The sequence below is a fragment of the Hirundo rustica genome, chromosome 4 (assembly GCF_015227805.2).
Source record: "Hirundo rustica isolate bHirRus1 chromosome 4, bHirRus1.pri.v3, whole genome shotgun sequence".
NCBI lineage: Eukaryota > Metazoa > Chordata > Aves > Passeriformes > Hirundinidae > Hirundo > Hirundo rustica.
Window position 1 is genome coordinate 68,762,213 of NC_053453.1, and position 27,928 is coordinate 68,790,140.

At 46.0% G+C, this 27,928-nt stretch overlaps 1 protein-coding gene across 1 annotated transcript in view; it reads left to right on the forward strand.

The window, feature by feature from the left end:
* The first annotated feature begins 277 nt into the window (after nt 1-277).
* WNT7B (Wnt family member 7B) overlaps nt 278-27,928 on the forward strand; it is an 85,161-nt gene continuing 57,510 nt past the window's right edge. The window contains exon 1 of the mRNA XM_040062007.2: nt 278-692. Coding sequence (XP_039917941.1) covers nt 610-692 — 83 coding nt within the window. The 5' untranslated portion in view covers nt 278-609. The remainder of the gene's footprint in view (nt 693-27,928) is intronic.

Below are 27,928 nucleotides of genomic sequence, written 5' to 3' on the forward strand. Positions count from 1 at the left end.
GCGCTTGCCGGGCGAGGCGTACGGAGAGGGCTCAGCCAGGGAGCACGGATTCATTGCAGCCCGAGCTAGATCAGTGTCTTTCCATTGTCATCCTCCCCCTAAAAAAAAAAAAAAAAAAAAAAAAAAAAAAAAGGGAGAGGGAGAGGGAGAGAAAAAAAGTAGGCGGATTGCAGTGACTGACTGCCCAATGGCAGCCTCGGGTCTCAGGAGAGTTACAGAGAGAGAGGGAGAGAGAGAGAGAGAGGCACTTTCTGCCATCCAAATCCCTTAAACCATCCTCATTCCAACACGAGAACCCACTGTAACAACTTCCAACCACTGAGACATGACAGGCAGGAGCCCAGAGGCAGCAGCAGCAGCAGCGAGAGCAGCAGCAGCAGCAGCACACACTCTGCACAGGGAGCAGCATTAGCACCAGGGGAATACTACACACAACAATACAAACAAACAAACAAACAAACAGACAAAGCCCCCCCAAGCCCAAGGGACTGGATTCCAACTCAGATTCAAGCCACAGCTGACACCAAAAAGGGTGGGGAATTACGACCAGGGGGGGCCAGAAAGGAATAACCAAGGAAGCGAACTCAAGAGTGTAAACGGGATTCAGCCATGATCCTTTTTTCATCTCGCAGTGTGTTACTCTCAGTGTATTACCCTCAGATTTTCCTCATCCTTACCAGTGGGAGTTACCTGTAAGTGATCCAGATTTTTTTTTTTTTTTTTTTTTTTTTTTTTTTTTTTTTTTTTTTTTTTTTTTTTTCCGAAATACCGTTTGCATTGCCCCCGCTAGCAGCTGCCTAGGGGCAATGCGCAGAGCGAGCAGAGGGAGCCGGGAGAAACCAGCACGGGCGGCAGCTCCGTGCGGTGCGTGGTGGTGAGGATGGTGGTGGTGGTGGCGGCGGAGGAGGAGGAGATGCTGCGCTGGTGGCGGTGCTGGCGCTGCCGGTCGGACCCCGCCGGGGGAAGGGACGCACCGCCAGGTAACTCCCGGGGCTGCCCCGCCGGCGAGGCCGGGGCCCGGCGTGCCCGCAGCGGGGGCGGCGCACCTGGGAGGGCGGCGGGGCGAAGGGACGCGGAGCGGCCGGCGTCTCCCCTGGGGACTCCGACCCCGACTCCTCCTCCTGCCAAACCGGAGATGGGCATCGCTTCGCGCCCGTCGGGGGAAGGCTGTTTGTGCGCGGAGATCCCGGGGAGCTCGGGGCCGCCGCGGCCGGCGGCGAGCGCCCGAGCCCGGGCCGCCCGCCGAGAGCCCCCGGCGCCGAGGCGCTCGCCGGCCGGCTGCTTTCGATCCGGAGGGATCTCCAGTCCCGCAGTTGGAGCTGGCTCCAGGACCTTTTCCTTGTGAGGAAGGGGGTGGAGGTAGGGGTGGGGGAAATGAGAGTCGGTGGGTGGGACTGCGAGGAATTTCGGTCTCTTTTTTTTAATATCTATATCTGTATCTATCGTTGCGGTGGATAAGAAGCGGCCGGGCTGTCCGTGAGGGCTGAGGGGAGCGCGTCCGCCGTCGTTCTCCTGCAGGTCCCCCGGCAGATCCCCGTGTCCCCCGGCCGCCGCGTTTAGGGTGGCGGGGGTGGTGGGCCGGGGTCCCCGCGCTGCCGGAGGGGAGCCGGGCCCGGCCGGGACTGCAGCCGGAGTCCAGAGGTGCTGCCGGGGACCTCTCAAGAGCTTCGGTTCTCCTGTGCTCCGGAGGAGACCCGAGCGCGCCGTGCGGAGAGGAGGGCGCTGGGGCGGCAGGTACCCGGCGGAGGGAGCCGCTTTAAAATCGGGGAGCCTTGAGCATCCCCCCAGCCCCGGGGCAAGGGTCTCCATGCCCGACCGCGGGGATCGGGCCCTGGGGAGCTCTGGGGTGGTTCGGAGCCTGCCCAGGCTGCGGCAGAGGGGTTCACCCCTGTGGATGATGGGGAGTCCCGCCTGGGCATCCCCGGCCACGCATTTATCTCGGCCGCTGAGGCCGGACGGATTCCCCTACTCTCCCACCCCCGTGCCGACCTCAGTTTTTTGTGCCCCTACGGATGCGAATTTGAGGTCCTATCCCTGAACTGTGTGTGGATTTATATATGTTTGGGGTTTCTTTTCCTCTGCATGCGCGCACAGGAGCACATGCACATAAACAAGCACGTGTGCGTGTGTTCCTCTGTGTGTGTGTGTGTGTCCGTCTGTTTTCTGTGGGCTATGGAAAAAACCATATCCCACTGCTACGGGAGAAAAGCAGGAATAAACACAGCCGTAAAAAGAAACGAAAAGCCTGTTTCTACATTCTTAATTCTTAGTGACATGCACAAGTCTTGGCCACCAACTTTTAATAGCGCTTAGATTTCTGGAAGCCTGTTAGATTAATTCAGCCAGAGCTGCCTGTTTCTGTTCAGAGGAGGGATATGTCTGCTGCGTAGGTGACCGATAGCTTGTAAAAAAAGCTTGCCGTGCTATCTTTGGTTGGTTGGTGGGGGTTTTCTTGTGGTTATTATTTTTTTTTTTTTAATACAGGAGGAAGGAGTCGTAATAAATAAATAAATACACCCTTTTAATATAAGCGTAGCCATATTTTTCTCAAAACCGTAGGAAATTACTATCCTACAAAGTTTTCCTTCTATAAATAGTTCAAATCTTAAAACAAAAGTTTGCAACCGCACACCAGATGCTGGGATGCTGGCGGTTTCCCTTGCTGTGTGACATAATTATAAGGTCCGAAAGCAAAAGCTATAGAAGTATAATAATAATACTAAGGCGACTGCTGAGGGGAAATACAAGGGAAGCAATGCTTGCTTTATTTAAAGCCAACTGCTCGGAGTCTTTTGAGCGCTGCCCCGCGACAATGAGAAGTTGTGGTGGATAAATAATGCTCTCTCGCCTTTCCCTGGGCCGTCCCCAGTTCATCCCCTCCGCGGCAGGTCACTGGGAGCTGGACCCGCGGAGCCGGAGCCGAGGTGGCTATTGCAGCCCAGCAGAGCAGAAGCGAAAGGGATCAGGAGGTGAAACCCAACAAAGCGGAGCCCCCAACGCGACGCGCACCTCCCTCCATCCATCACTCCGCAGGGACGGAGCCGGCTGCTTTCCCGGGCCGCCGGGGGCGAGGGTGCCCGGGACCCGACCCTCCGCTTCTCCTCCATGCCAGCCCCGGCCCCAGCCCCCGGGAACACTTGCTCATCTCCGCTGTGTCCCCCCCGTCCCTCCCGGAGAGCGGGAGAGCCGGGCGGGCGCTTGGCCTCGCTCTCCGCAGAAAGTGAAAAGAAGGAGGAGTTATTTCAGTGCTTAATGGAGAGTAGCCAGCTGAAGTTGTGGTGTTTGTCTGGTGGGTGAATGTACTTCTCTGGCTTACTAATGGTAGCTTTTGAAGGTTAAAGCAGAATATAGCCTGTTGGAGCATTATCTGCTGGTGTCTGTTTCTGCCACTCTCGCTCTCCGGAGGGGAGGATGCTTCCCAAGCTTCTATTTAGTTCAGCTTTCAGGGACTGTCAATGGTTATGTTAATTTCCCCCGATTCTCTATCATCTTTTGGCTATGGGAACGATTCCTCGGCTTCTGCATTGCTGCTCCTTCAGGGGCAGAGGGGATGCGTTTCAGCAGGGAAGCAAGTGGAGTGCGGGCTGTCCACGCTCGGTCTCTCTTGGTGCGGGGAATGCAGGCCGGGGGAGGTGGGATGCTGCCCTGTTAATCTGCCAGAAAACCTGTCAAGCAAAAACCCCATCGTGATGAAAAGCGATTTTCAGAATGGAAAAGGCAATGGGGAAATGAAATGAAAATGGCACCACACCTCAGTGCTTTTTGTGCAATAGCTGGGAAGGAAGTTAAATCATAGTCAACTACATCCAAAATCAATTTAAAAACTGACTCCTTTATAAAATTGATTTCTATACTGTGAGTGTGCTATCTGACAAGTCATCTTCTTCAGTGTGCTTGCCTGGTAACCTTTGGCCTGCTGAGGCACTGTGAACATTTTTACAACCAGAAGAAATTAGTGTCTGACTCTCTGAAAAAGAAAACTGACTGTGGCTCCAATAGCTGATGCATTTTAATGCTGGACATATTTTGGTAATCCAATTAAATATTTGAAATATAAAGCTGCCATTAAATAATATCAGTGCAATTAGTATAATTATCTAAACGCCAGGATTATGCAGAACGCTGGCACTGCTTTTTGCAGTGCATGTGTCTGTACACCTATGAATATTTTGCTGCTTCTAAAGAAGACAGTGCTCATCAGTTTTCCAGTGATGCATCCCTTTCAGTCTTCATCTTATTTAGGGCTGGATGCATTCACCAGCAACATGAGAATTGGTTCTGAAGAAGCTTATTTTGGGGATTATCTGCTGGCACATAGATACAGTTAATTCAGGTGTTTGCTATAAAGTGATTTGGAATAACCCTTAAGACTTGAGTGTGTGTGTATGTAGCAATAGCAGCACAAATCTTCAAAGCAGATACATTTTCTAACACTATAACACAGCAAATAATTTATATTGGTGAGTAGATATCACTGCTTGGTCAGGAAATGTAGAGGAAGAAAAATCCTCTGCACGTTTTGCATTTGTTCTGCCGGTGCTTCCACATCCTAACAATTCCATATCCTTAACAACAGGGCTTCTCAGCACTTGTGGGAAGCAGATTAGAAGGGATGCAGACGGTTCATATGCCTAGAGGAAAGTGGTCATGCCTAATCCCTAAAGATTAGGACTGCTGGAGAGAGTCCCTGGAGCTTGCCTCTTAATGCATGAGTGCCGGAGAGAGCTGCACAGGCGGAGAACAAGCCGGCTGCTCTATGAGGCAGAGCCTTCAAGGGGACAGTGGGCGCCAGCAACGCCAGCCAGCATGACTGATGCTCCCACTTCAGCTGGTGCAGTCAGAGTTACACAGCCTGGCCCACTCTTCCCATCCTGTTAGATCAGGGAAGGATCAACCTCTGTGATTAAGCTGGCTATTACAGGAATGGGATGGTCTCTGGCTCAGTCACTGAGCTGCAGTGTACATCCATCATTTCCCTGCTTTTGCACCTTGTTCATTTTCTAACTGAGACTTTGGAGTGAGCTTGCTCTCTTAGCCTCAGTGTACAATGCCCAAGGAGAGCTCTGTTGAGATCCTTAGATTCTCCTTTTACGTGGCGCTGTAATAATGATTCTCTATAAGAGGATTTGTAATAGGACTTCCACTTTACCATCCCTTGAAGATGTGCTCGCTTATAGACAGAACAGGTGAATCTTCAAAGAGTATCAAGTATTTTCTGGCTCATCTACAGCTCGTGCTTTTGCTCAGCAGAAGAGGGAAGGATAAGGGATATTTTTATGCTGGACTGCCATAAGCTTGGCTTACCTGCCTGACACAGGATATTTCCACGAATTGAAGCAGCTACACAAAGATGGGAGAATGATTGTGATATGATTTCTTGGTAGTTCTTAGACGGTAAAGCCCAGAATTTCACTGTGAGAGCCAGAATAAAATTCCCTGTCTAAAACCAGAGAGTTCTGGTAAATCTGTGCCTGGCCACTCCTCTCCCTGCCAAGGTCTAGATGAAGCACTCCAGTCCTGAATATCCTTGAATCCAAATGCACTTGGATGAAGGCAACTCTCTCAATCCTTTGCAACAATCAGGTTCCAGGAATTAGATGTTTAACGCATCCTTGAAATTGAGGGGGGAAAAAAAATAATTACTTTAGAAATTATGAGGAAAGGTGGCAGTATCCAGAATGTTCAGGATGACAGCATGAAATTATTCCATATGTTGTATTACTAACATAAAATAAAAAGTGGGTATAAAGCAATATGAAATATTCAGATGAATATGTAAGGATGAATACATAGGTGTTTGCATATTAAACACCCAACAAGGTTAATCCCTCAGAAGAAAGTCTTTCAAAGAAGGTGTTAAAGAGCCAAACAAAATGACCTGCACTTATACAGTTAGACTGACTAACACTTTTTTTGCAATGGAAGAGACACCATGTGTAAGACCTGGCAATGTGGCATGCTGAGGGTAGAGTGGTGTCATAGGCTTTGTCAGTGCACAGGACTCTGTAATTGGGGCTGAAATGCAGTCAGAGAGCCTCCTGACCCCAAAATACAGTTTAACCCTCTAGTCCTCTCAAGCAACAAAAACCTAGGACCAGCTGTGGAGCAAATGAGTTCTACAGATGTGCTGACATCATGAGTTACAGAGTTAGTTAATGTTGCAAGCCCAATTTCTTCAGCCCACAATTTTTGCATGTTGTTTTACCCTCAGTGGATTCTCACCAGTGGCCTTTCATGGCTGCTGGCAAAGCACGTCTACCTGTTAATTACCTGACAGATGAATTTTTGCAATACAGGTTCACCTGTCTGGTTCTTCTCATGATTTTTGCTCTTTCCCCCTTGATGCTCCTCTGCCCTTCTTTAGAGCATCTCTCCAACCTACCCCAGGTATGTAACTTGCATAGTGTTACAGTAAAAGTCTGCATGGAAGGGTTCAATGAGAAGCAGACAGGCCTCTCTCCTCGAGAACCATGACTGAAAAGCAAAATCTCCATGACTTTTTTGTTCTGGGATTCGTGCCACGCACATGTGAATACCCTGTCAATGAGCTGAAGAAACTTGTCACTGAAAGCTTCAGGTTTACAAGCCCAGAATTATGTAGGAGGAGGAGAAAGTCTGGGAGCGTAGGCACAGGAGTGCTCTGGAAGAAAAGCCAAGGAAGGCGTGTTTCTGGAGAATGTCTTTTAGCCTTTAAAGGGTTTAACCCTCTCCCCTTTTGCTGTTCCTTCAATCCTCCCCCAAACGTAGAAGGATATATTTTCTCTCCATTGTGGACAGCTGCACAGGACTTGCTGTTAACTTCTTGCCAAGACAACTCTTATGCATTTGCATTTGCTACAACACATGCCCAAGGAACATTGCAAATTCTGCACTAGCAAAAATGGAAAGAAATTCTAGATACAGAGACTTAAATATTTGCCCAGTTGGTTTTTCTGTCGCAAGCATTTCTGTAACTTCTCCCTTCCATTACTCCCAAAATGTTTTTAGGAAAAAACCTTTAGATAACGTACTGAGTTGTTTTTTCAATTCTTTCCTCTCGGGCTTTCTTTCTAAAAACCATTTTTCTGGATGGAGCTGAAAGCTGGCTGCCTTGTTCAGTTCTAATAGAGTATGGGCAGTTTTTCTGCAGTGAAGATAATTAAGGCCAAATAGTTGCTCTCATCATAAAAACATCTTTCTTCCACCAGGATCTGATAGTAAGATGATTATCACCTACTAATTACTTTTCAGCAAATCATACCTTCTCTTGAAAATCTCAAGACAGAGTAAATCAGAGAGTTATTGTATCTTTCTTTTCTGGAAATAATTTTAATGGACCGTACAATTTGTACCCGTATCACTGTTACAGTTTTGAACATTTATTTTTGTTTCAGCCTATGCTTGTGGATCAGATTTCCCTTTAAAAAGGACGAACTTCACATTTATGCAAAAATCCCAGTTAATCATCACGGTGACAGTCTTTGTTCCAGCTCTTTGTCCAAGGTCAGATTTCACCCCGAGTTCCCAATAAGGAAAAAAAAGACGTCCAGTGGTGTAGCAAGTGTGCAAGTGAGGGCAGAAAGGAGGGTCAGGTGCTTGATAGGTGCCAGAAGAATTTCCCCCATGTAGTGGCACCAAGTCCACTGGTCTCTGTGCATCCCAAATGTTTTATCTGAAGTACAGCCACACTGTTAGTAGACTGTGGCACTGCTTTTCAAAGCTGATGGAACTCTGTGGACTTTACTGGCAGATTTGTGATGCAAAAAGTAATGGTGTTGGAGCTGCGTCTCCACCAGCACTTACTTGGAATGCACAACAAAGGCATTCAAAATAATTTCCTTCTGGATGGCCATCACTGTGTGGCATTTTGGGAAGCTCTTAAATTTTACTTTTTAAGCACTAAGGGCTTAAGGCTTCTCCCCTCTGAAGCCATATCCACAGCTCAGCAAGCTAATAAAGTAGGAGTAATTCTGCTGCAGTCAGCAGAGCGACTCCAGTGCAATCAAGAAGAGTATCGAACAGAAAGTCAGCACCGGCCTTGTTCTTACAGTATCCATTTGAATTCAGCCTTGACCCAGGCTGCTATTTTGTGCAATTTATAGGTAATCTGGCCATAGTTCACAGAGCAAACAGCAAAGACAAGGTTAATAGGAGGCCATGCCAGACAAAGCCCAAAATCAGTTCTATGGGCCACTGAAAGAATCATGGCCTTTGGAATCAGCAAGATCAGATATGAATCCAAAACCTTATTTAATTTTTTGAGGAGGGAAACACATGAAAAGCCTTTGCTGTTGTGTGTGAGGTACTGCAGAGCAACCCAAAGCTGGAAGTAAGCATAAGCCAGAGAGATGTAAACCATTGTCTGCATGTAAGTAGGCCCTGGGAAATGTTTTGAGTCGTATCTAATTAAAAAATTTGAGGCGCTGCAATACTGGGACTGGATATCATACGCACCTCCCTAGTCTGCTTGAAGTAAGACATAATTATCAAATGTGACTACTATTTAATAATAATTTATTTCGTTCCGGGGTTGTAAGACAATTAATCCTCCTACCAGTACTCAAGTGAATTGGGCAAGGATCATTTCCCTCACTTGCTGGGGTGGAATGCAGCAGTTGCCATGCAGCACCCAGCAGAGCTGTATGGACATGCAGGACCAGCACCAGTCCTGACATTCCTGGCAGCAAGGCAGGAAAGCATCTGAAAAAGCCCAAGCACATCTCTAATTGATCTGGACTGTGGCCAGGGCCAGTCCCTCTAAAGATTGCACTTTCCCGTGGTGGGTTTCACTCTGTGGTGAAGATAGGAGCGGTCCGAGACTGGGCCAACGTCTGAGATGCTGAATAGCAGTATCGTGACTTCTGCCCGCCTCAGTTTCCCACAGCTTTAATAGGGCAATAACAGCACTGGCAAGGCTTGAAGGTACGGGAGGGGCAGGAGAGCAAGAGCTGCCACAGCACTTTGGGAAGAGAAAACGCAGCGTAAGTGCCGCGTCATTACTTTCAGTGACTCTCCTTCTGACCACAAGCACAAAGAGGGTGCGATTGCGTCTCACCTGAAACGCGGCGTCACCATCGCCCTCTCCACCACCGTGCCCAGCACGGCCTTGCGGGGAGGCCGGGGGAAAGGGCTGCTCACCAAAGTTGTGAGCATCGTTTCTGACAGAGCCTTCTCCTTCCCTGGGAGCCAGAGAGCTGCTGTGGGCAGCACGGAGCGAGTCTTGGGGTACGAGGTGGCCGCGGGCGTGCTGGGCAGCAGGCAGGACACGGTTAAGGGAGTGCTGAGGAGAATGGCCACATCTCTCATGACTCCTTTGGCTGCTCGCCAGGGAGCCATGTGACTCCTTGGTCAAAAGACTCCTCTCAACCATGAGACACTTTTTTTCCCCCTCTGGTTGTACCTTTTCTTTTCTGAAGTTAAAAGAAAACAAAACGTACCCACAAAACTTTCCACATTAAAGTTATATTGTAGTCCGATGACTCAGGGTGAGAAATTCAAGGGGAATGAAGAGGAAGGGAAACATTCCTGAATCAGATCTACTGTGCTGAGCCTTAAAGAAGAGGATGATTTTGCTGGATGGAGAACAGCTCTGCTGCAGCACAGTGAGCAAGAAGCAAAGGATGGGACTTAAATCCCTTCCCTGCTGCTGTGCTAAATCTCTCAGGGTAGCTTCAAACCCAGTGGACTTTGACGCTATCAAGAGGGCTGAGGGTGGAAGAGCAAATAAATATGGCCTCATCTGATTCACAGTAAATTCCTTTTTCTCCACTCCCATGGCCTAAAGAGTACATCAACTAGCTTTGCAGTTTTTGGTTAGCTTTTTTTTCATTGGCATTGCCCACAATAATTAGATTGGCACATCCCTAGTAGACTCCCTGGAGTCTTTTGTTCCACTGCCTACTCTGTCGCTGGGGAGCTCTGCCCAGGGTAGGTGCTTCTGAGGGGAGGGATGGGGTCAGGTTATTGTTGTTAATGTCACTCTGGTTATGTTGGAAAAGATGTATCAAAGAGGAAGTTCTTGCACTATGACCTAAAGGTCATCGGACTCTGGATTAGGCTAATCTCTAAAAATTTGTTTCCCAGACAGATCCTTTCGACCGAGAGTAACTTACCTCTAGGCACAGAGCTTTGTCATGTGTTTTATGATCTCCATTGTTCCAGAGAAGCTCCACAGCCGAGGCAGAGGTTTGTTCTGTCTTTTCTTGCTGGTCCGTGATCCACTAATTTTTGTGTTGAGCTTAGGCTTCACACCTTGAACTAAGGATGAAAGAGAGCAGGGGAGATGAGAAGGATTTGCATGCAGAGGTGATGTGCCTCACCCGGACACATGCTGTTGACTTTGAAGTCAGTGTGCTGTATTCATGGTCAGGGCACTTTGGAAGTCATAAAGTCTGCATCTCACTGTGGCTTTGTCCTCTATTAGGAGAAAAAGGACAAAACATTTTGAGAACTGCCAGCCAAGAAATTTTCCCGGCTTGTCAGTCTCTTTGGGACTCTTGTAGGCTGCACTGAGTGGTTGGAAAAGCTGTGGATGGAGTGGCAAGTTCAGGGATGTCCATTAAACAGCAATGCAGAATGCAAGCTGTGCCAAGGGTGTGGAGGTGCAGGACAGGATTCAGAAACAACAGCTTGCTCCTTCCTTTGTACCCCCAAATGCAGACATGCTTCTGAGCAGAGCCAAGGTATCCTCTTGGTGTAAATACTCACTTTTAAGGAATGCACTTAAAACAAGCATGTGTGCCTGGCCCTGTGTGCTCTGCTCCCTCTCCCCACTCCAGCTATGCAGTGTGCCAAAGCCAGTTCCTCAGCAACAAGACTTGGCAGGTGGCACCTGATGAGATAATTGTGCCCCTGGGACATTAGGAGTCATGGGGTGCAGCCAGGTGCTCCTGATCCATCCATGGGTGTGATTTTCTGTCATAACCACACCCTCCAGTGTTGTCTTAGTGCAATTAGGAAATTTGTTCAGTTTGGGTCAAGTACTTATATTAGGGTGCTCTTCACACCTAACATGTGTTGGCATGGGAGAAACGTGTGGATGTCCAGGGCCAGGAGATGCACTAGGCTGAGGGGCGTTCCTCCAGCTAACAGGGAAGAGATCCTACTTGTCACCGCTTTGATCTCTGCTTATTTCCAAATCTGGACCTTCCCTTTGTGAAGACACTAATCTGAACATTGATTCAGGTGCAAATAATGAAATGGCTCCCCTGGACCAGATGCTCAAATTTGTGTGTAACAGATGAGGAATCTTCTAAAAGTTTGCCACTTGTGCTTCCTGGGATTTCCATTTTGCAAGGAGGACTTTTAAATCTTAAAGGTATGAGGGCCATGCAGCAGGAAAGATCAAATGACAGTTCTTTTTTGTAGTTTGAAAATGCCTTGCTGTCCCAGGCTGGCTTGCCTTGCTGTCCTACTCCCGGTGTGGAAGCTAGAGGTTGAATCAGTCACACCCTCTTATTAAAGACTTGGTGTAGCAAAGTCCAACACAAAATGAAGTGCTCTGGCTGTCATGGAGGTGAATAGGAAAGGGGGGCCTCCAGTGAGCTGCAGTTTGTTCTCTGTCTTTCCTTGGGCAGAGCTGTCCTTGCTTTCCATGTTTGCTGCAGTGCTGTAGGATGCAAGAAATGAAACTGTTGAGAAGAGTCTTGAAGTGCTGCCAAGTCTTGCTGCAACTTTGGGGAAGGCTTTCCTGACAGTGCACAGGAAAGTTCTTCCAGCATTGCCTGCTTCACCTGCAAGCAGGGGAGGATGGCTCTGTGCCTTCACGCAGGGAGGCGTGTGCAAGGCTTGTGCTATTTGCCCTTCTCTCAGCCAGCTGGGTGCTGCCTAAAGTTGAAATTTTAACTTTGGTGCCACCCAAACACTGCCTAAAGAACTTCAGGGTTTAGCTCACAGTATTTTGTTAGGAGAGTGCTGTTTTTTGGAGAGACTGGTGCATTTTACTTCTCCAAAGCTGAAAACCTCTTTCAGCACAAACCAAAGTCCTGCTTTTCTTTCTTATGCTCAGATAGAATTTTTTGAGGTGTGTCAGATCTTTTTTGACATGATAGTTGCTATTGTATACCTAATTAGAAATCAGCTTTAGCTTTCTGACAATAGCTGGCATGGATTATGTACACTCTAAGATATCTTGTGAGATAATTAAAGCGTTGACTGGAAACATAGCACAGCAAAAGGAATGTTTCTCGAAACAGAGCGCCACTTTACAGGTTGGCTGCGTGCGCTTTGTTAAATGCAGCCCAGGCATAATTACCCTGACTTGGATGAATTCCCCAGAAATTGGTGCATTATTTTTTGGGGAGGGGAAAAAAAAAAAAAAAAATCCTGAAATTCTTTCAGTCTCTGGCTCCTTTTTAAATTAAACAGATGTATATGAAAATACTGCTCGTGAAGGGTGCCTGAATCACAGCCCTGGAAAATGAATTCCTCTTCTTACCCACAAAACCAGCACAGCACAAGCAGAGGGTGTGTGAGCTTCCCCACTCCACCCCATCCTCATGTCTCATCCATGACCTAGAGGGGCAACCTCTAGCTAGGCATGAGCGGGTGGCTCAGTCCCTGTGCTTATTTAATCCTTGGCCAACCTGCCAAGGCTGCCGAAGAGGGTGCCAATTGTGGTGGTGGTTTCTGTGATGTGGATAGTCATCCACTGGGAACTGGATTAAGACCATCAACTCATTTCAAATACTCCAGGCCACAAAGCTCCTGCCAACCAGTAACCATTTTTTTGGTCACTACCGACTTGGGTCATGTTTGGATCAGCGATGAAAGGCTCCATATCCCAATACCAAGCCCCTGAGCCATACAGTTTCCCGAAATAATTTTTTTAAAGAAGGAAAACACTATTTTTTGTCCTAGATTCTACTTTGATCTGCTGATTTTTAATGTGCATATTGGCACTTTAAGATGCGTAATTTTCATTACTTGATTGTAGAGGGCTCAGATGATGGGAAGGATTTTGGAAGATGGCAGGTGGCAGACCCATGTGGTGTGATCTGAAATAAGCTCTCAGAGATAGTGGTTACACACTCGGGAACCCCAGCTTCCATTATATTTTGACCTAAAAATGATGTTACACTTTGAAATTTATCTCACAATCCCTTAGGAGAAAAACTGCCATTAAAATGGAAGATCAGATTCTCCATTGCTCCTGTTCTTTCAGAGACACCTAGTTGTGCGTCAGGTCTGGTAGCACTTCCAGCAGCTGTTTATATTGTCAGTGGCCTCTGCTGAATCCACCACAATTCTCTAGCCCAACTAGCACCCTGAGATGTTGGGAGGTGATTTATTTCTCAGAGATGGAGACTGAATATTTTTGCTCAAATCACAGGGCCCAGCAGGGCTCGGAAATGGAGTGGAATTCCAGCTTAACCCCCAGACCTTCTTCTCTTCAGCACATCTGAGAGTGGAGTTAGGGCCAGCTGAAATAGTTTTGTTGGCAATAAATGTTATTGCTTCCTGGGGCTGTAGCTCTTACCCAGAAGAGACCCAGCCCCAGAGATCACTGAAGGTGAGCAGAGCATTTTCAGGGTGCCAGGTGAAAGATTCTGGCCTTTCTCAGGTAATATATAACCATGCCGCGTTGCCACCATCTCTCCCTTGAGCTGAAGCAATTTCTGAAGGGTAACTGGTTTTGTTTTTCTGGGGGTAATTTACATTGAAGCTAGCGTGAGAGCACTACTTCGATTGCTTTAGTTCCTTGGAACAGTGAGTCATTTTCTTCCCTATTGCACATGGAACTGATGCGTGCTGGGATAACAAAGGAGTGACTGTTGAGATGATAGAGAAATCTGAGCGAATCCATTGCAGCTATGGATATTCAGAGGCAACAAACAGAGGAAAAAAATGATGATATTTATTGATGGGATTGTGAGGCTGTGGTAGAACCTGCTTTCTCGCACACAGGTGAAGTGTCAGAGGCATCTTACTAGTGGTTTATTAGTATTGGATAGTGAAACATATATTTTGGGTTTCCTTTTATTTTTTTGTGAAAAAAGAGAAGGAAAAGATTTTATTTTATGGGTCCATCAGCTGTGAAAATTATCCCCATTAAGACAAATAGAGGAAGATAAAGAGTAGGGAAGAAATTGTGCTTCAAATATTTTATGTAGCCATATAGATATGCATAAAAACATATATATATATTTAATAAGTGTGTCTCTTCTCTTTTAAAAGTTTCTCTGCTTATATGGAGCCTTATATATATAGTTTCTCTTTCCAGAGCAGAAGCTTCCCTCTCAGTAACAGCTGAGGCTTAAGTTCATGGAGAGCCGGAAGCATACAGGCTTTGGAGAGTTTGTAGTTGCATCACGTGTTTAAACAGACCATGTCACACACAGAGAAAACACAGGATATGCACAGTGCCCAGCACCCTTGTATGTCCCCTGAGTACAAGAGGATTCCAAGACGTGCTTAACTCTTTCCTGAACCAAGCTCTAAATTTGAGTGGCATCTCTCTCAGTTTTGCTTTTCCCCTTCCAAAACCATGAAAAGTGAACTGAAAATGTACCTTGTCAGAGAAATCTTACTTTGGGACACGGGAGTTTATGTAAATGAGTCAGATTTTTCCTTTCAGCCCGTTGGCTGCGTGTGAAGACCAAGTTTCCATCCTAGGGGTTTTGAGACGAGAGGTGATGAGGAGTGATGGTGGCATGGGAGGGACAGCCAGGGAAGGGCCTGCACGTTCCCCAGGGAGCAGGGAATGGAGAGAAGGGTGGGGTGGAAAAACCCTTCTGGAAGGAGACTAACAACTGAAAGGAAGATGGAAGTCCATGAAGCCTGGAAAAGGCAGATCTGGATGATGAAACAGGCTTTAGGATAACTGACAGAGGGGGAGCCAGATCTTGGGAGGTTCAGCATTTAGCCAAATCCTTGTGCAACCTGTCCTGTTGGTCCAAGCCATTACCCCATCAGCTGCTCCGAAATTTAATTTCCTGACAGCAGCTTCTTTGCCCCTCAGCATGAGGATCACAGCTTGGAGAGGGGCATATCCTGGAACCAGAATGCAAGAGGGGCATTAGGAATTACGATCAGGAGGTGTGAGCAGAGTGGCTCCGGAAACCATGCCCAGCCCAGAGACACCCGCTGCGGCTTGTTTGTCCCCAGACAGGATGTGACTGACCATTCCCGGCCAGGAAGAGAGACAGCACAGGACAGAGTGCAGGTCACAGCTGGCTAGTTTCAGCCAGCAGAGCATGATCCCCTTTTTGAGGGGAGAAGTACAGGAGAGGGAATGTAAAAAAGAGAAGAGACAAAGCACAGTTTACATCAGTAAGAGAATTTGGTATTGGAAGATTTTCTGCATGGCTGCTCCACTGTGCTCAGCTCTACAGCTGCAGGGTTTTGGGGGCTCTGATGAGGCTCTTGAATTGTTCTAAGGACAGTTTTACAATTTAACATCCAAGAAACCTAAGGCCTTATGTGGGTGCACTTTTAAACTTAGAGATTCAGAAATGCTCTGATACTGATGGCCAAAGAGACGTGGAATAAGGGCTGTCTTTTCAGGCTTTAATTTGTGGGCATGGGGTAAAAATGTTGTTTGGCCTGGGAGTTCACAGCTGCAGTGTGTACAGGGAATACATAGTATTGCAAATCTTTGCTGTGACACTGGTGTGTCAGGCTGAACTCAGGCAGTCACTGCCGAGGGGATTCTCAGCTTTGCCTTCCTCTAGAGCATGAATTCATTTCAAAAGCCAGCTTTTAGGGAGTATAGCATTGTTTGTGTGCAGCCAAACCATAAGGGATTTTTTCCCCAAATTAAATTCAGCTCTTTCCTTGTCATCTTTAGAACTATTTTCAATATTTCAGCTGACTGGGATCCAGTTTTTAAAATATATATATATAGGAACCTTTGCTTGGCACAGAATAGAGACCTTGGGTTTTGCAGTATCCATGCACTACAAAGGTCTAGATTATTACTTTGTAAAGTGTTTTTGGGATATATCTTTCTTTATATAAAACTAAGTTTAGTGTAATTCATATTTCACATCTCTCTTCTCTGTTATTCTCTTCATGGATACAAATATATGTAAAATCTTTCTGGGGTATAGAAAGACTCCAGAGAAGGTCTCAGTCATTTTGGAATATTCTTTTAGCTTGTCTTAGAGTCCTCTTTTCAAAGTTACACACCATTTTAGTTGAAATTGGTGCCTCATCTATACATATATGATTTTGGTGTGTGTCCAAGCCTGATCTTCAGAGTTTCACTCAGCAGTTTTCACCAGGACATGTTTGTGTAGACCTGAGACAGGCACACACTAACATAAGCTGGCTGTTGTATCTCATACGTCTCAGTAACTCAAATTAAACTCCTTGAGATGAAGATTGGTATCTGAAGTAAGCTACCTTATCAAGGCTTATCTCAGTGTAGCTATGCCATTTCAGTCTTGCCATGCAGTCAGAGAGCTGTATTTTCTTTTTTTCCCCCTCCCCTCTCCTCTCTATTATTATTTCTAAAATAAAATGGTTAAAGAAGGAGATAACTGATAGAGAAACACATGAAACTCAAAGGAGGCTCAGAAATCACCTATGATTGGTGTATTCTTCTATTTGCAATAAACCTCAAGTCACTCACTTTTCTGCAGGTGTGAACCCCAAAATACACTTTCCAGGGACCAGGAAACACCAGGAAAATACCTGGAAGGAGACTTACTCCCATGTTCAGCAACACATGCAGGCACACTCGTGCAGTTGCCCAGGCAGAAGAGTAAATGCTGGCTCCAGTGCTTCCAAGTTGAGAACACATATCTGGGCAAGCATAGGTTATTATAACTCTGGACAGCAAACCACAAAGGCATTCAAAGAATCACCACCACAACATTTTACAGAATATTATTACAACTGTCACTAGGAGGTCTCTCAGAAATCTGGAAATTGCAAAGGACAAAAATTTAACCACTGAGGAGCAGGGAATTCTCAAAAATTGTCTGGCAGTATGCTGGCACGTTTGACCAGAGAGAAAAGGGCTGGACTTTGCTGCTAACCATCCTGAAGCATAAAGAGGGAAAATAATGTCAGAAAGGTGCTCGTGCCCCTCTACCTTCAAAATCCTAATGCATACTCATTAATGTTTTCATGTCTGTTTGTTCTTCTCCTCTATATTTCACCACCTCTGAAGCTGGACCAGCTCCAAGGACTAACTTGAATACTGCTCAAAGTCTCGCATCTCATTAGAGCGGAGACTTTGGAAAAAGTTTAAGAGAGAGAAAGTAAATGGAGCTGTTCTCATACAACCTGCAGCAGCAAAATACGTCACAGCCAGATTGCATTTAAATTATATCTGGTTGGGCATGACCTCTTGTCTGTTAAAAGCCTTATTTTGTGCATTTGTATATTCTGATAAGATGCATGGCATTTTGTGTTTGCTCCAAATTTTTATTTTACAACCTGAAACCTTTCCTCTTGTTTTCTCGATGCAAGAGGCTTGTCAGGAGAGAAGCAGGGATTTGGACACAAGGATCTGAAAGCTGGCGCCTTTGAAACTTGGGAAGTTTCCACAGGAATGGGTTTTGGTAGTCTGAGTGCTTGGGGTGTCTTTTAGACAGGAGGTAGAGCAGGACCCTATGCAAGGGTGCAGAGCTTGAATTCCTTCCTTAAGTCCCACATCAGCAATGGCTCTGAGGAATCTTCTCCATGCTGCATCCTGTTTAGATGCTGCTTCAACCCAAAGCGATCCATGAGCACACTGCCTAAAAGCTTTCTGTTGCATTACTAGGAGTGAAATGATTAAACACAATAATTACCATTTCTGCCAGATTCCAGGAAAAGCAGATTTGTGGCACGAAATAGCCAGCTCACGTTTCTCTCGGAGCTAGGGTTTCAGGCTCCTTGCAGGCTGAGGGGAGCAGCCAGCTGCAGCAGCCGGGGCGTTGAAGGGCTGATGAACTCATGGTGGAGCACTCGCGATCAGAACAGGGCTGCAGCCCCAGCACTGAGGACACGCTCGTGTCCTTGGCTCCTGTCTGTGGGAGAGCCTGCCAGCGTGTGTGCAAAGTGCTGCTGGGGGTGTGCAGCTGCTGGCAGCAAAGCCTTGCTGCCCCTGTCATCATCTGATCCAGGGACGGCTTTCTCGTGGTGCCCTACTGTCCTGCTGCAGTCACCAGAAACTGATGCCTTGGGAAGACTGAACTGGAACAGAGACTGAACAGAGCTAGAGAATAAAGTAGGTATCTATTGAAGGGCTTCTAAGGCCTCGGGCAGGACGAGAGCCTGACCAGGGCTACACCCAAGGTGAATTTAGAGTGGTCACAAAATGGACAACCGGTCATGAGGTTTTACACTTCTAAAAGTTTTGGTCTATTTGCATATTGGGGTTTAATTGTCCAATTACAGCTTCAGATTGTGAGGTCTCATCCTTCTTGTTTTCTCTCTTCAGTCCACTGTTGTTTGTGCTTTTGGGCCTCAAATTTGTACTCATTGTCCTTGGTCTTCAGCAGGAAAAGGATTTGCTTTGTCTCCCCACTCTGTGAAGAGAGCTCACCAGCACTTAATATGAGGCTCAGAACTGCACACCTAGGCAGCACAGAATCTGAAAAACAGGAAAGCTAAAATTTGAGGCATCACTCAGAGCCCCACACATGGCACAGGGAGACCCTGTGGGTGCTGCTGTTTGCTGGGATGGGATTGCTGCACCCAGAGTAATTCTGTACGTGCTTTCTGTGTTCTTCTCTGATGCTCTGTACAGAAAAAAAAGGGGTTGTCCTGGAAATAACGGAGAGAGTTATGAAACATTGTTTTTACTGCTGGCCAGGCTCACCTCCCTCCGAAGCCAGGTGTCTCTAATACTGACAGTTCAGATTCTTGTATGTAACATAGCATGCTGGCACTCTGGAGCTGTGAAAGTGCCCAGTTGTGCAAAATCCTTTCGGCTGGCACTGCTCTGATGACTTGGCATTTGGCGAAGATCTGGAAATTGGCATTCAACTTCTGTTTGACAGGACGAGAGGACATTGGCTTAAGCTGTGGCAGGGGAGGTTCAGGTTGGAAGTCAGGAAGAATTTCTTCTTGGAAAGCATTGTAGACATTGGCTGCCTAGGGAGGTGGTGGACTCCCCATCCCTGGAGGTGTGCAAGAGCACCTCGGTTGATAGGGTAGGAATTGGTCACAGGCTGGACTTGATGATCCGGGAGGTTTTTTACAACCTTAATGCTTCTATGGTCATATCCTCTTACTTTATCCCATCTAGCTCTAGGACTTTTTTGTTGCCTAGTGGAGATATTTGCAAGCAGGAGAAAATGCAATTGTATTTTCATAAGTATAAAAAGTCTCATAAGCTATAGACCAAAGGGTGAATGAGAATGTGTTGGACCGGGGGTGCTTTTTTAGGAAACCTGAGGCCATAAGCTATGTACAATTGTGGATTGCTGTAGTCATATGATCCTATAAGACCTAGAAAGGGACAGAAAACAATCCCCAGCTCCTCAGGGGTGCAGCATATTCTTTTCCAGCCAAAATTACTTATGAGGTATGACACATGAAGCCTGTCGGTCATCCAAGGCTGACTGTTGTGTCTGATGTAGAAAATACTGATTCTGGGGTGAAATACATTTGTGTTTGTGCTGGTGGTTTTATAACTGCTGCTTAGTTCTGGGACTTCAGAAGTGGCTCAAGGAGCCTGGATTAATGGGTACAAGAGGTGCAGGATAAGTACTGTAGGAGGATTTCCACAGCTTAGCAGCTGATATCACCACAGTGTAAGTGATATCAGCATCTTGCTGAACAAAGCAATCTGCTGTACTGTCTTCCCGTCTAGGGTCAGTTCCGGCATTCTGTGGCCTAATTTCACCAAAACGCTCAAGTCTGGGAGCATCCCACTGGCTCTGGTTTGAACTCAGTGGGAGCATATGTGTGTTTAAAACTTTCCACATGCACTTTAGAACATGTCAAAAGCCCATGCCTGGTGTGCTCCACGGGGCCGGCACCGAGGGGTTGAATGCCATCAGCAGCCGCCAGTGACGTGCATGCTTCAGTCACAGCCTGCTCCCCCGGGTGGGTGGTTGCTTCACCAGAATGTTTTCAGTTACTTTTTTTTTTTTTTTCCTGACCAAGGATGTTTTGGTTGTCACTTCCCTCTTTGCCTGCACAGTTTGTGTTGCTCTTTTTAAGAGCTGCCTTCAGCACAGGAGCTCAGACCTCTAGGGAATCTGCCTGCAGGCAGCAAAATCGGAAGCGCCATATCTGCATATGGAATGTGTAACATCACGTACAGTGCAAAGGAGATACGAGCTCTTCAGGAAATCAGACTGCTCCTGTGCTGGAAATACGGCTTTGGACTCTTTGGAAAATTGGGCTGCTGGGCAATTTCCTTTTAATTGTCTGTGTCCAAAGCCATTCCTAGCACTGCTAAAAACTTTGTGAAGGTAGTCACCTCCTCTGAAGGCCTGAAGGACGTTCATTCCCTTGCATACCTGTGCTATTGCCAGTACACTCAGCCAAAGATGTACCTATTTTCTGGCTATGGCTATAGCCTGGATCTCATCCCAGTGCCTCTTCTCACAGAGGTGCCCCCAGGGCTGCCTCACCACCCCATCCATACACAAAGATGTGGTGTGACCCTTTATTCCTGGTCTTCTCCATCTCTGCTCTAAGGGTGGTCATTCAGCATTGTCCTTCCCTACCCTTTGCCATTCTAACATTTGCTATTTATTTATTTTAAGATGGGCTCTGCAGCTGCCCAAACTTCTACCTCATAGCAGACTCAATCATCATCCCCCATGGGGTCATCATCCACCACCAATCCCCCATCTAGCAGGGAGGAAAAGGGAAAAACATGCACCAGCAAGGTCCTGCACAAGACAGGAACACTAAGGCAACAACCATGAGCACGGATACTAATCCTGGCTTCCTAATATGCTCATTGCCGGTGAGAACAGTAATTTCTCTGAAGTCCCCAGAGATTTGTAGACTTAAATGGACTTTGGCTCAGGTTGCCTTTTTTTTTTTTGATACAATAATTTGCTTTAACGATGTGAGTCAAATTACTCCAGTTTCCTTCCAGTTTGAGATGCAGCTGATTGAAGGGGAGGGTGTGGAGTTGCAGTAGGAGGGAGGAAGAGGGAATAGTCTCCTCTGAAAGCAGATAAATGTTACTGCTTCTTCTCATGGGATAAAAATGAAAAGCTAAGCCATAAATTGGAGTGTGAGTCTGAGATTACTTGACACCCTGTTATTCAAAGGCAGAATGCTGGATGGAGCACAGAGAGAGGAGCTTAGTGTTGGAAAAGGCACTTACCTTCACTTGTGAAACCCCTGTGGGTATGAGAAGTCATCCCCAGCCTAGCAAAGGAAGATTAGTGCACACCCATCAGGATTAACAGGCAGGGACACAAGAGACTGTAACACCAGACCCACACGGCCCCTGATCTGTGGGGAACAGACACTGCAATCTGGCCTTAGCTCACGAAATATTTGAGACCCACCTGTCTGTCATGTACTGATGAACATGTAAAGGAATCATTTTGCTATGAGAACTGACTTCCCAGTCCAATAACCCAGTGGGAAGGCTCCTGCTGTTTTCAGTGGGCTTTAGATCAAGCCCAGGAGTGGCTGATAACACACACCACACGTTCCTGCCTGGCCCAGAAGGACAGCAGACATTGCTGCTCGTGTTTGGCAGCTCCTGTTAAAGCCAAAGCATGCCAGAGTGGCTCCTCAGAGATGACTTGCTATGGAGTGACAGAAAATTGGCCTCGGTGTTAAAATCCAGAGTTGTTTTTCAAAGTCAACTGGAATACATATTTGTGTGTCGGATTTTTACTTTGAAAAATTCAATATGCGGAAACCACAATTGCTCTACGATAAGAGAGAGGTAAACAGAGAGGAGAACAAAAGGAGCTGTGGAAGGCAGTGGCGTGTTGCAATCTATTCGAATGTTTATCTGCAGCAACACGCAAAGGTGGATTCGTACAGCCAAATTTTGGCAACGAGGAGAGGTTCTCAAGTTAGGAGTCGGGTCTCCCTGGGTGCCTCTTGTAGTTATTTTAGAGACAGGCAGGTCCATGGGGTAATTCAAACCACCTCTGCTCTGAATCATTCTGGGAGGTGTCTGGATCATTCCTTGATGGTAGAGGGAACCTGGTACACCTGATTGCTTCCCTCAGGTCCATCTGGTGGCACTGTGAATGGACAGAAATCAGGACCCAGTGAAGAAGTCTACTAAAACTCAGGATGTTCTAGCATTCTGTGAAAAATCTGTTTTTAGTTCACGTTAAAATTAATTAGACCTGGTTGCCTGAATGCTGAGCTGAGAGAGAATTAGAAGGGAGCAAAAGGGATTCTAAAGAGTCAGAGGACCAAACTCTGCTCTATGCCTGTGATCCACTGCATACAAGGAACCCAAGCGGTGCTGGGGAAAATACAGCAATGGCAGTCTTGGTGCTGCATGGATTTTTGGGTTGCTCAACTGAAGCTGTACCAGCCCCTCATAAATCAAAATAGTCCTTAGGTGCTGCTGGACTGGGGAGGGTGAGGGCATTGACAAGTGGCTACAGTTCTTTGAAAATGGGATAGTGGATCATCCTGACTTGGAAGGAACAGACAGGGATCATAGAGTCCAGCTCCTGGCCCTGCACAGACACCCCTCAATCCCACCCTCTTCATCCCTGAGAGTGTTGTCCAAACTCTCTCGCAGCTCTGGCAGCCTTGGGGCCGTGCCCATTCCCTGGGGAGCCTGTTCAGAGCCCGACACCCTCTGGGGGAAGAACCTTTCCCTGATATCCGGCCTGACCATCCTGTGCCACAGCTTCCACTTCTACCAACCCACTCCTGTTCCTGAGGCAAAACAGCTTCTCCAGCTTTGTTTTGGTTTATCAACGTACGAGTGAGAAGGAAGCAGAGCAAAGGTGTTTTATCAAACAGGTTAGGGGTTCAGCAGCGCTTTGGGCAGAGGGAACATAATCTCTAGAGCTGCCAGCATGTGCTTGGGACTTCCAGGCAGTGAGGGTGAGTCACAGGGAGGGACAGAGAGAGAGAAAGAGAAGGGAGCTCAGATCTGGGAAGGTAGAGAGTGTGGGTGGAAGGCAATTACCATGAAAGAGCAAAGTGCTGCTGTGTGAGTCAATTGAACCCTATAGATACTAATAGTTATCATAAATACCAAAGAGGTTTTAGCAACCACAGTTTTCAGAAAGTAATAAAGGAAAACTGTTTCCTGTGGTTAGAAGGACCCGAGAAGGCGACGTGAGTGGAGGAAGAGGAGATATCAGGACTGCGAACGCAAGGAAAGGAGCGCTGTGGAGGATGACATAATGGAATATGGATTAGCAGCAATTATGTGGCATGGGCAACAAGATTGGATGATTAGCTTTTCCAGAAAGATGCTGTGCTGTTTTTCCCAGTAATCTCTTATTAAATGGGTGCTAGAATGCATGAACAATACAAGAAAACCCCTTCATATTCTAGTGGCTTTTCTTTCCATAACTCAGTACGTTTTGCCCATAAAACATTGCAGGACGCAAATTTTTTTTCTAGTGCTACTTCATTTCAATGTTATATGTCTTGCTTGCTTTGGTTTTCAGGTGGCAGTAAATGTGAGGCAGTCTGGAGAAACGTTTTTAACTCTTGAAGTTTTTTTCTGGGAGTTCTGTCAATGCAGAGATCACTGTTTACTGCTTTGACTTGCAACATTTTCCCTTACAAAGGCCTGCACTGTGGGGTGCAATAGTCTATCAGTGATTCATTTATCTTCTTTCTTTAGAAAATGCTTTGAGAGGTGAATAAACATTGTAACAATTTTTTTGCTCAGCTTTTAGATTTTAATAACAAAACAGACATTGTGAAATTAAAAAATAGAAGTGCATCTTTGAAGATAAGACAGCAATGTCTAGGACAATGCAGAGTTTTCTCTAACCCTTTTAAAATTTTATAAAGCCAAAATTTTGGACATTCCCAAAATCCAGAAGTGGTTTCTTTCCCCATTTTCTGAAGGACAGAATGCAATGTATTTCAAATGGAATGGTCAATAATGCACCTAAGCCATGTCAACTGATTCTATCTACAGGTGAAGTGCACCACTACTCAGAATAGATATAAACTGGACTACAGATGTAAGTGAGGCCTATGCATATGAATCAGAGCAGGGAGGGAGAACTTTTATCTGAAATTATAGGAGGGATTGTCATGCATTTGATATGGTGTCAAGACTTCTGTTCTGTGACATGAAATATCTGCCTCAGTTATTTCAGATGAGACAGTTCAGAAGATGCTTAGAAAAGAGGCTACAGAAAGCAGGGCTACCCTGTCCTTCATGTTTCTGTCATAATGTGCTTTTGAACAGAGAGTTGCTGTTGGTAACCAAGTTGTGTTCAGGTTTGGTGTTTGAAAGTTCCCATTTGGGTTAAAATTTCAGCCTAGCAGTTATTTCTCTTTTTTTGTGACAACTGTCTGGGCATGACCTGTAAAGGAGGAGCAGAAGGCTCCTCTGAACCAAATATTTGAGTGTTGAAGTTTTTTGGTTTTTAAGTGAATGGTAGCTATTCCCTGTATTTGGTTGCTTGATTCAGGTTCCCAGAATGTGACTTGTTGAGATGGGGAATGATCCCAGCTGCAGAAGAAGCCAAAAGAATCAGACAAAAAAAACCCCAAAGAACAAACAGTTTTGAAGGCTGAAGTTCTAAGAGTTGTCAAACTCAGCTCCTTGGGCCAGTGAATACTTGACTGCTAAATCTTGCTGAATTCCCAAGACGGGAGGAATCATGTCTCCTGTCCTCAAAGGGGTATTATGGGATAATTTTTCTGTCATTCTCTCACACATTGTATTGATCATCATTTTACAAAAGGCAAGGTCAAGCTCAGAATCTTTCAATAAAATGGACTTTGAAATGCTTATAAACCCTGGGTGTGCACAGCGAAAAAGGAGGATGCACAACAATGCAATTCCTCATCAAGAGAGTGTATCCACCTTGTTCACCAGGTGGATGAGAGGGTCCTGTGGGGAAAAAAAAGTTGTGTTGGTGTAGAACTGCAGGTTGCATTCCTGTGCATGCACAGGAGACAGGTGAATTCAAGTTTCAGTCAGTCCTTGTCTTGCCATTTTCTGACTTGCAAGTGCTTGACCCCATGACCTGAAAATGTTAGTGTAGAGTTGCTTTCTATCACTTAATATTATGTATGCTCAGAAAGGTTTGAATGGAAAAACTGGCAGAATGAACTAGGACATAAAACCTTGATGTCAACAGGTTTTTGGTGTTTTTTTTTTTTTTTTTTTTTTTCATTTTAAGGAACAGTTCTTTTCCTACTTAATTTTCTGAGGTTTTATCTATGATCTATCGTAATACATTGGCTCACTCATTTTTAAATTACCAAGTTAATTGAAGCCTGTTAAATCCCAGAGTTTAACAGTTTGGCGTTTTAGAGGCATTGCTCAAATCCATCCATCATATTGCTCTAATGGCATTGGTATTTGGCTTATTGCACCCCTTTCATTTTGGAAGGCTAATCCTGCTAGTCCTACTCACAGTGAAGAGAAACATCGACTTGGCCCGTTACACTGGACTCCTTTGTGTCAACAACTCAGTAAATAAAGAGACGTATCTGGATGCCTTTGCAGGGAACAAGAGAAAAAAAGAACGACTTTGTGTATTGCCAAAGAAACAGAAGCATTCACAGGGCAAATGAAAACTTTGCTGCACGGGTGATGGGAAGCCGCTAAGTGATAATTTCAGTAAGTTTGCTAAAGGTTGCGCCCTGCTTACAGACTCTTGATTAAATCCATCCTAGCTCCTAAACTCTTGTTCTCATTAAAACAAGGTGTATTTTTAGATAAAGGCGTTAGAACACTCTGTAATTTCTATGGCTGATTGCACTCTGCAGTGGCAGGGGAGGAAGGTGAATGGCTGGGTGTGTATGCGCTACGTGTGTACGTGTGTGCCAGTATCTGAAACAAGGTGGAGCTGAGCCTTAGTTGAAAGAAGAAAATCAACCTCAGCAATTTCTGGGTTTTCTTTGGATTTCTTTTTTAAAGAAAAGAATCCCTTGTAAAAGGTACAGCCTGCAGAGCAGCTTGGCTGTGTTTCCCAGGGTAAGTGAGGAAAGGCAGTAGGTAATAGAAGCAGGATATTGAGGCACCTCTCTGGATGGAAGAGTGGTTGACCGAAGTCCATCGTACAGAGATCTCCCAGCTTCACGAAGAGTAGCCCAGATTCTTTCTGGAGCGGTATGAGTTGGGGGACATCACCACACCACAGCAGCTGGGTGGCTGAGGAGAAAATAGAGGCTGTGGCTTCACAGCAGCTCCCCCATGGGGCCCACCAGGCCACTTCTGTAACCAGTAGCAATTAACACCCTTATTTCCAATGTTAGCTCCATGGCCATGAGGCAGGCCTGGGAAGGTGAGAGCTTTCCCTCTGAGAGGCCTCTGGGTTGTGGATAAACTTGTAGAGCGAGCACTGTAGTATCCTTTGAACACACAAAGAGAGCAGGCAGCTGGGAAGAACCCAAGATAGGGAAAGAGATGGGTTAAACTTGCTCTCTTGCTATTTAACTAACCCAGAGAAAGGCAATGAGATGGTGAATGAAGAAAGTGAAAGCATCTATAGCTTAGGATGCCACTGTCAGATTCATAGGGCAGAACTGAATTTTCGTATTGTAGAGGTTTCAGTTTTCTTTTTGCCTGTCATTTGCTCTTCTGTGACAAATGCGTGTGTCTGAATCAATGACTGGAGGCAGAAAACAGAAAAAATCATATTTTATGTTTCAATTGGAATTGCTAGAGCAAACTGCTATGGGAAGTGATGGGCTGTTCATCTTGGAAAGTGATCATGAAGAATCATAATCCATTCCAGCACGTGCTTTAAAGCTGTGTTTCTCAGATGAGTAATTAACGATCTCTTCATGGGTTAAAAGAGGATTTGGGTGATACTACAAAGTGTTACATGGCATTGTGCAGCCCCTTGGTTCCTGAGAGAGAGGCAGTGCAGATATGGGTCTCCTGTAGTTGCACCAACCAGTGCACTGCACCATGGCTTCGGTGTGTTGTAGGAGCTCAGCTCCTTCAGATCTGTGGAATGTGCAGCAGGCAAAGACGGTGGAGCAGAGAAGAGGTGTGCTATTGCCAAGTGCAGAGTCAGCACTGGAAAAGTCACAAAACTTGTGCTGGATTTACACTTGGTTCATCCATGCTAAGAATTTGAGATTTAATACATTCAGGACGTCCTCCTCATCCTCAGTGGGAGATAGTAATTCCACAAACTAGCATTAGTGTCCCAGGCACGTAACTAACGTGCTAGTTAGTGTGTGTGTTTAACAGGGCTGAATTTGAAAATTGTCCTTAAGATGGTACTCCTGAGCAACCTGAAGGAGATATTTAAGTTTTGCTGTGCCTACACTCGTGTACCTTCTCTGGAGCTGGAAAGTACTGACACATGTTTGGCAGGAGTGAGGAGGATGGTTTGTTTTAGAATTACTACTTTGGCAACAACATTGGCTCAGCTAGGAAAAATCTATGGGCAGCTGGAGAGGCAAGACCAGATTCCAACCCAGCATCTTTCTTCTGTGCAAATGAATAACAGCAGCTAGAGCAAAAATGATCATTTAAAAGAGTTTGAAAAGGGTGGTTTGGATGGCAGAGGGAAGCACTAAAACTGGCGGTACTCTAATTTTTAATGCCTCTCCTTTTTGCTGTCAGCCTGTTTGTCACTGGTGATACCTATGTGAGAGTCAGTTGATATGTATCTTCTAATTAATTTTGGAAATAAATTAATGCCTAGCACTCAGTCTGTAGCATGGAAGAGATTGTCAGTATGGACAAGTCGCTGGCTCACACTGTCTAGGAAGGTAAGACTCAGAGAAGCAGGAAAGCAGCAGAAGACAAGGAGGTGGCTCTCTCAAACCAACACAGCAAATCAGAGCCAAGAGTGAGACCAGAACTTGTTACTTTGATCCAGTATTGCAGCCACTGGAGAAGCGGGCTCTCCACTTCTCACCTGTGGATCTTCTGGAAGAACAGGTGAACAGG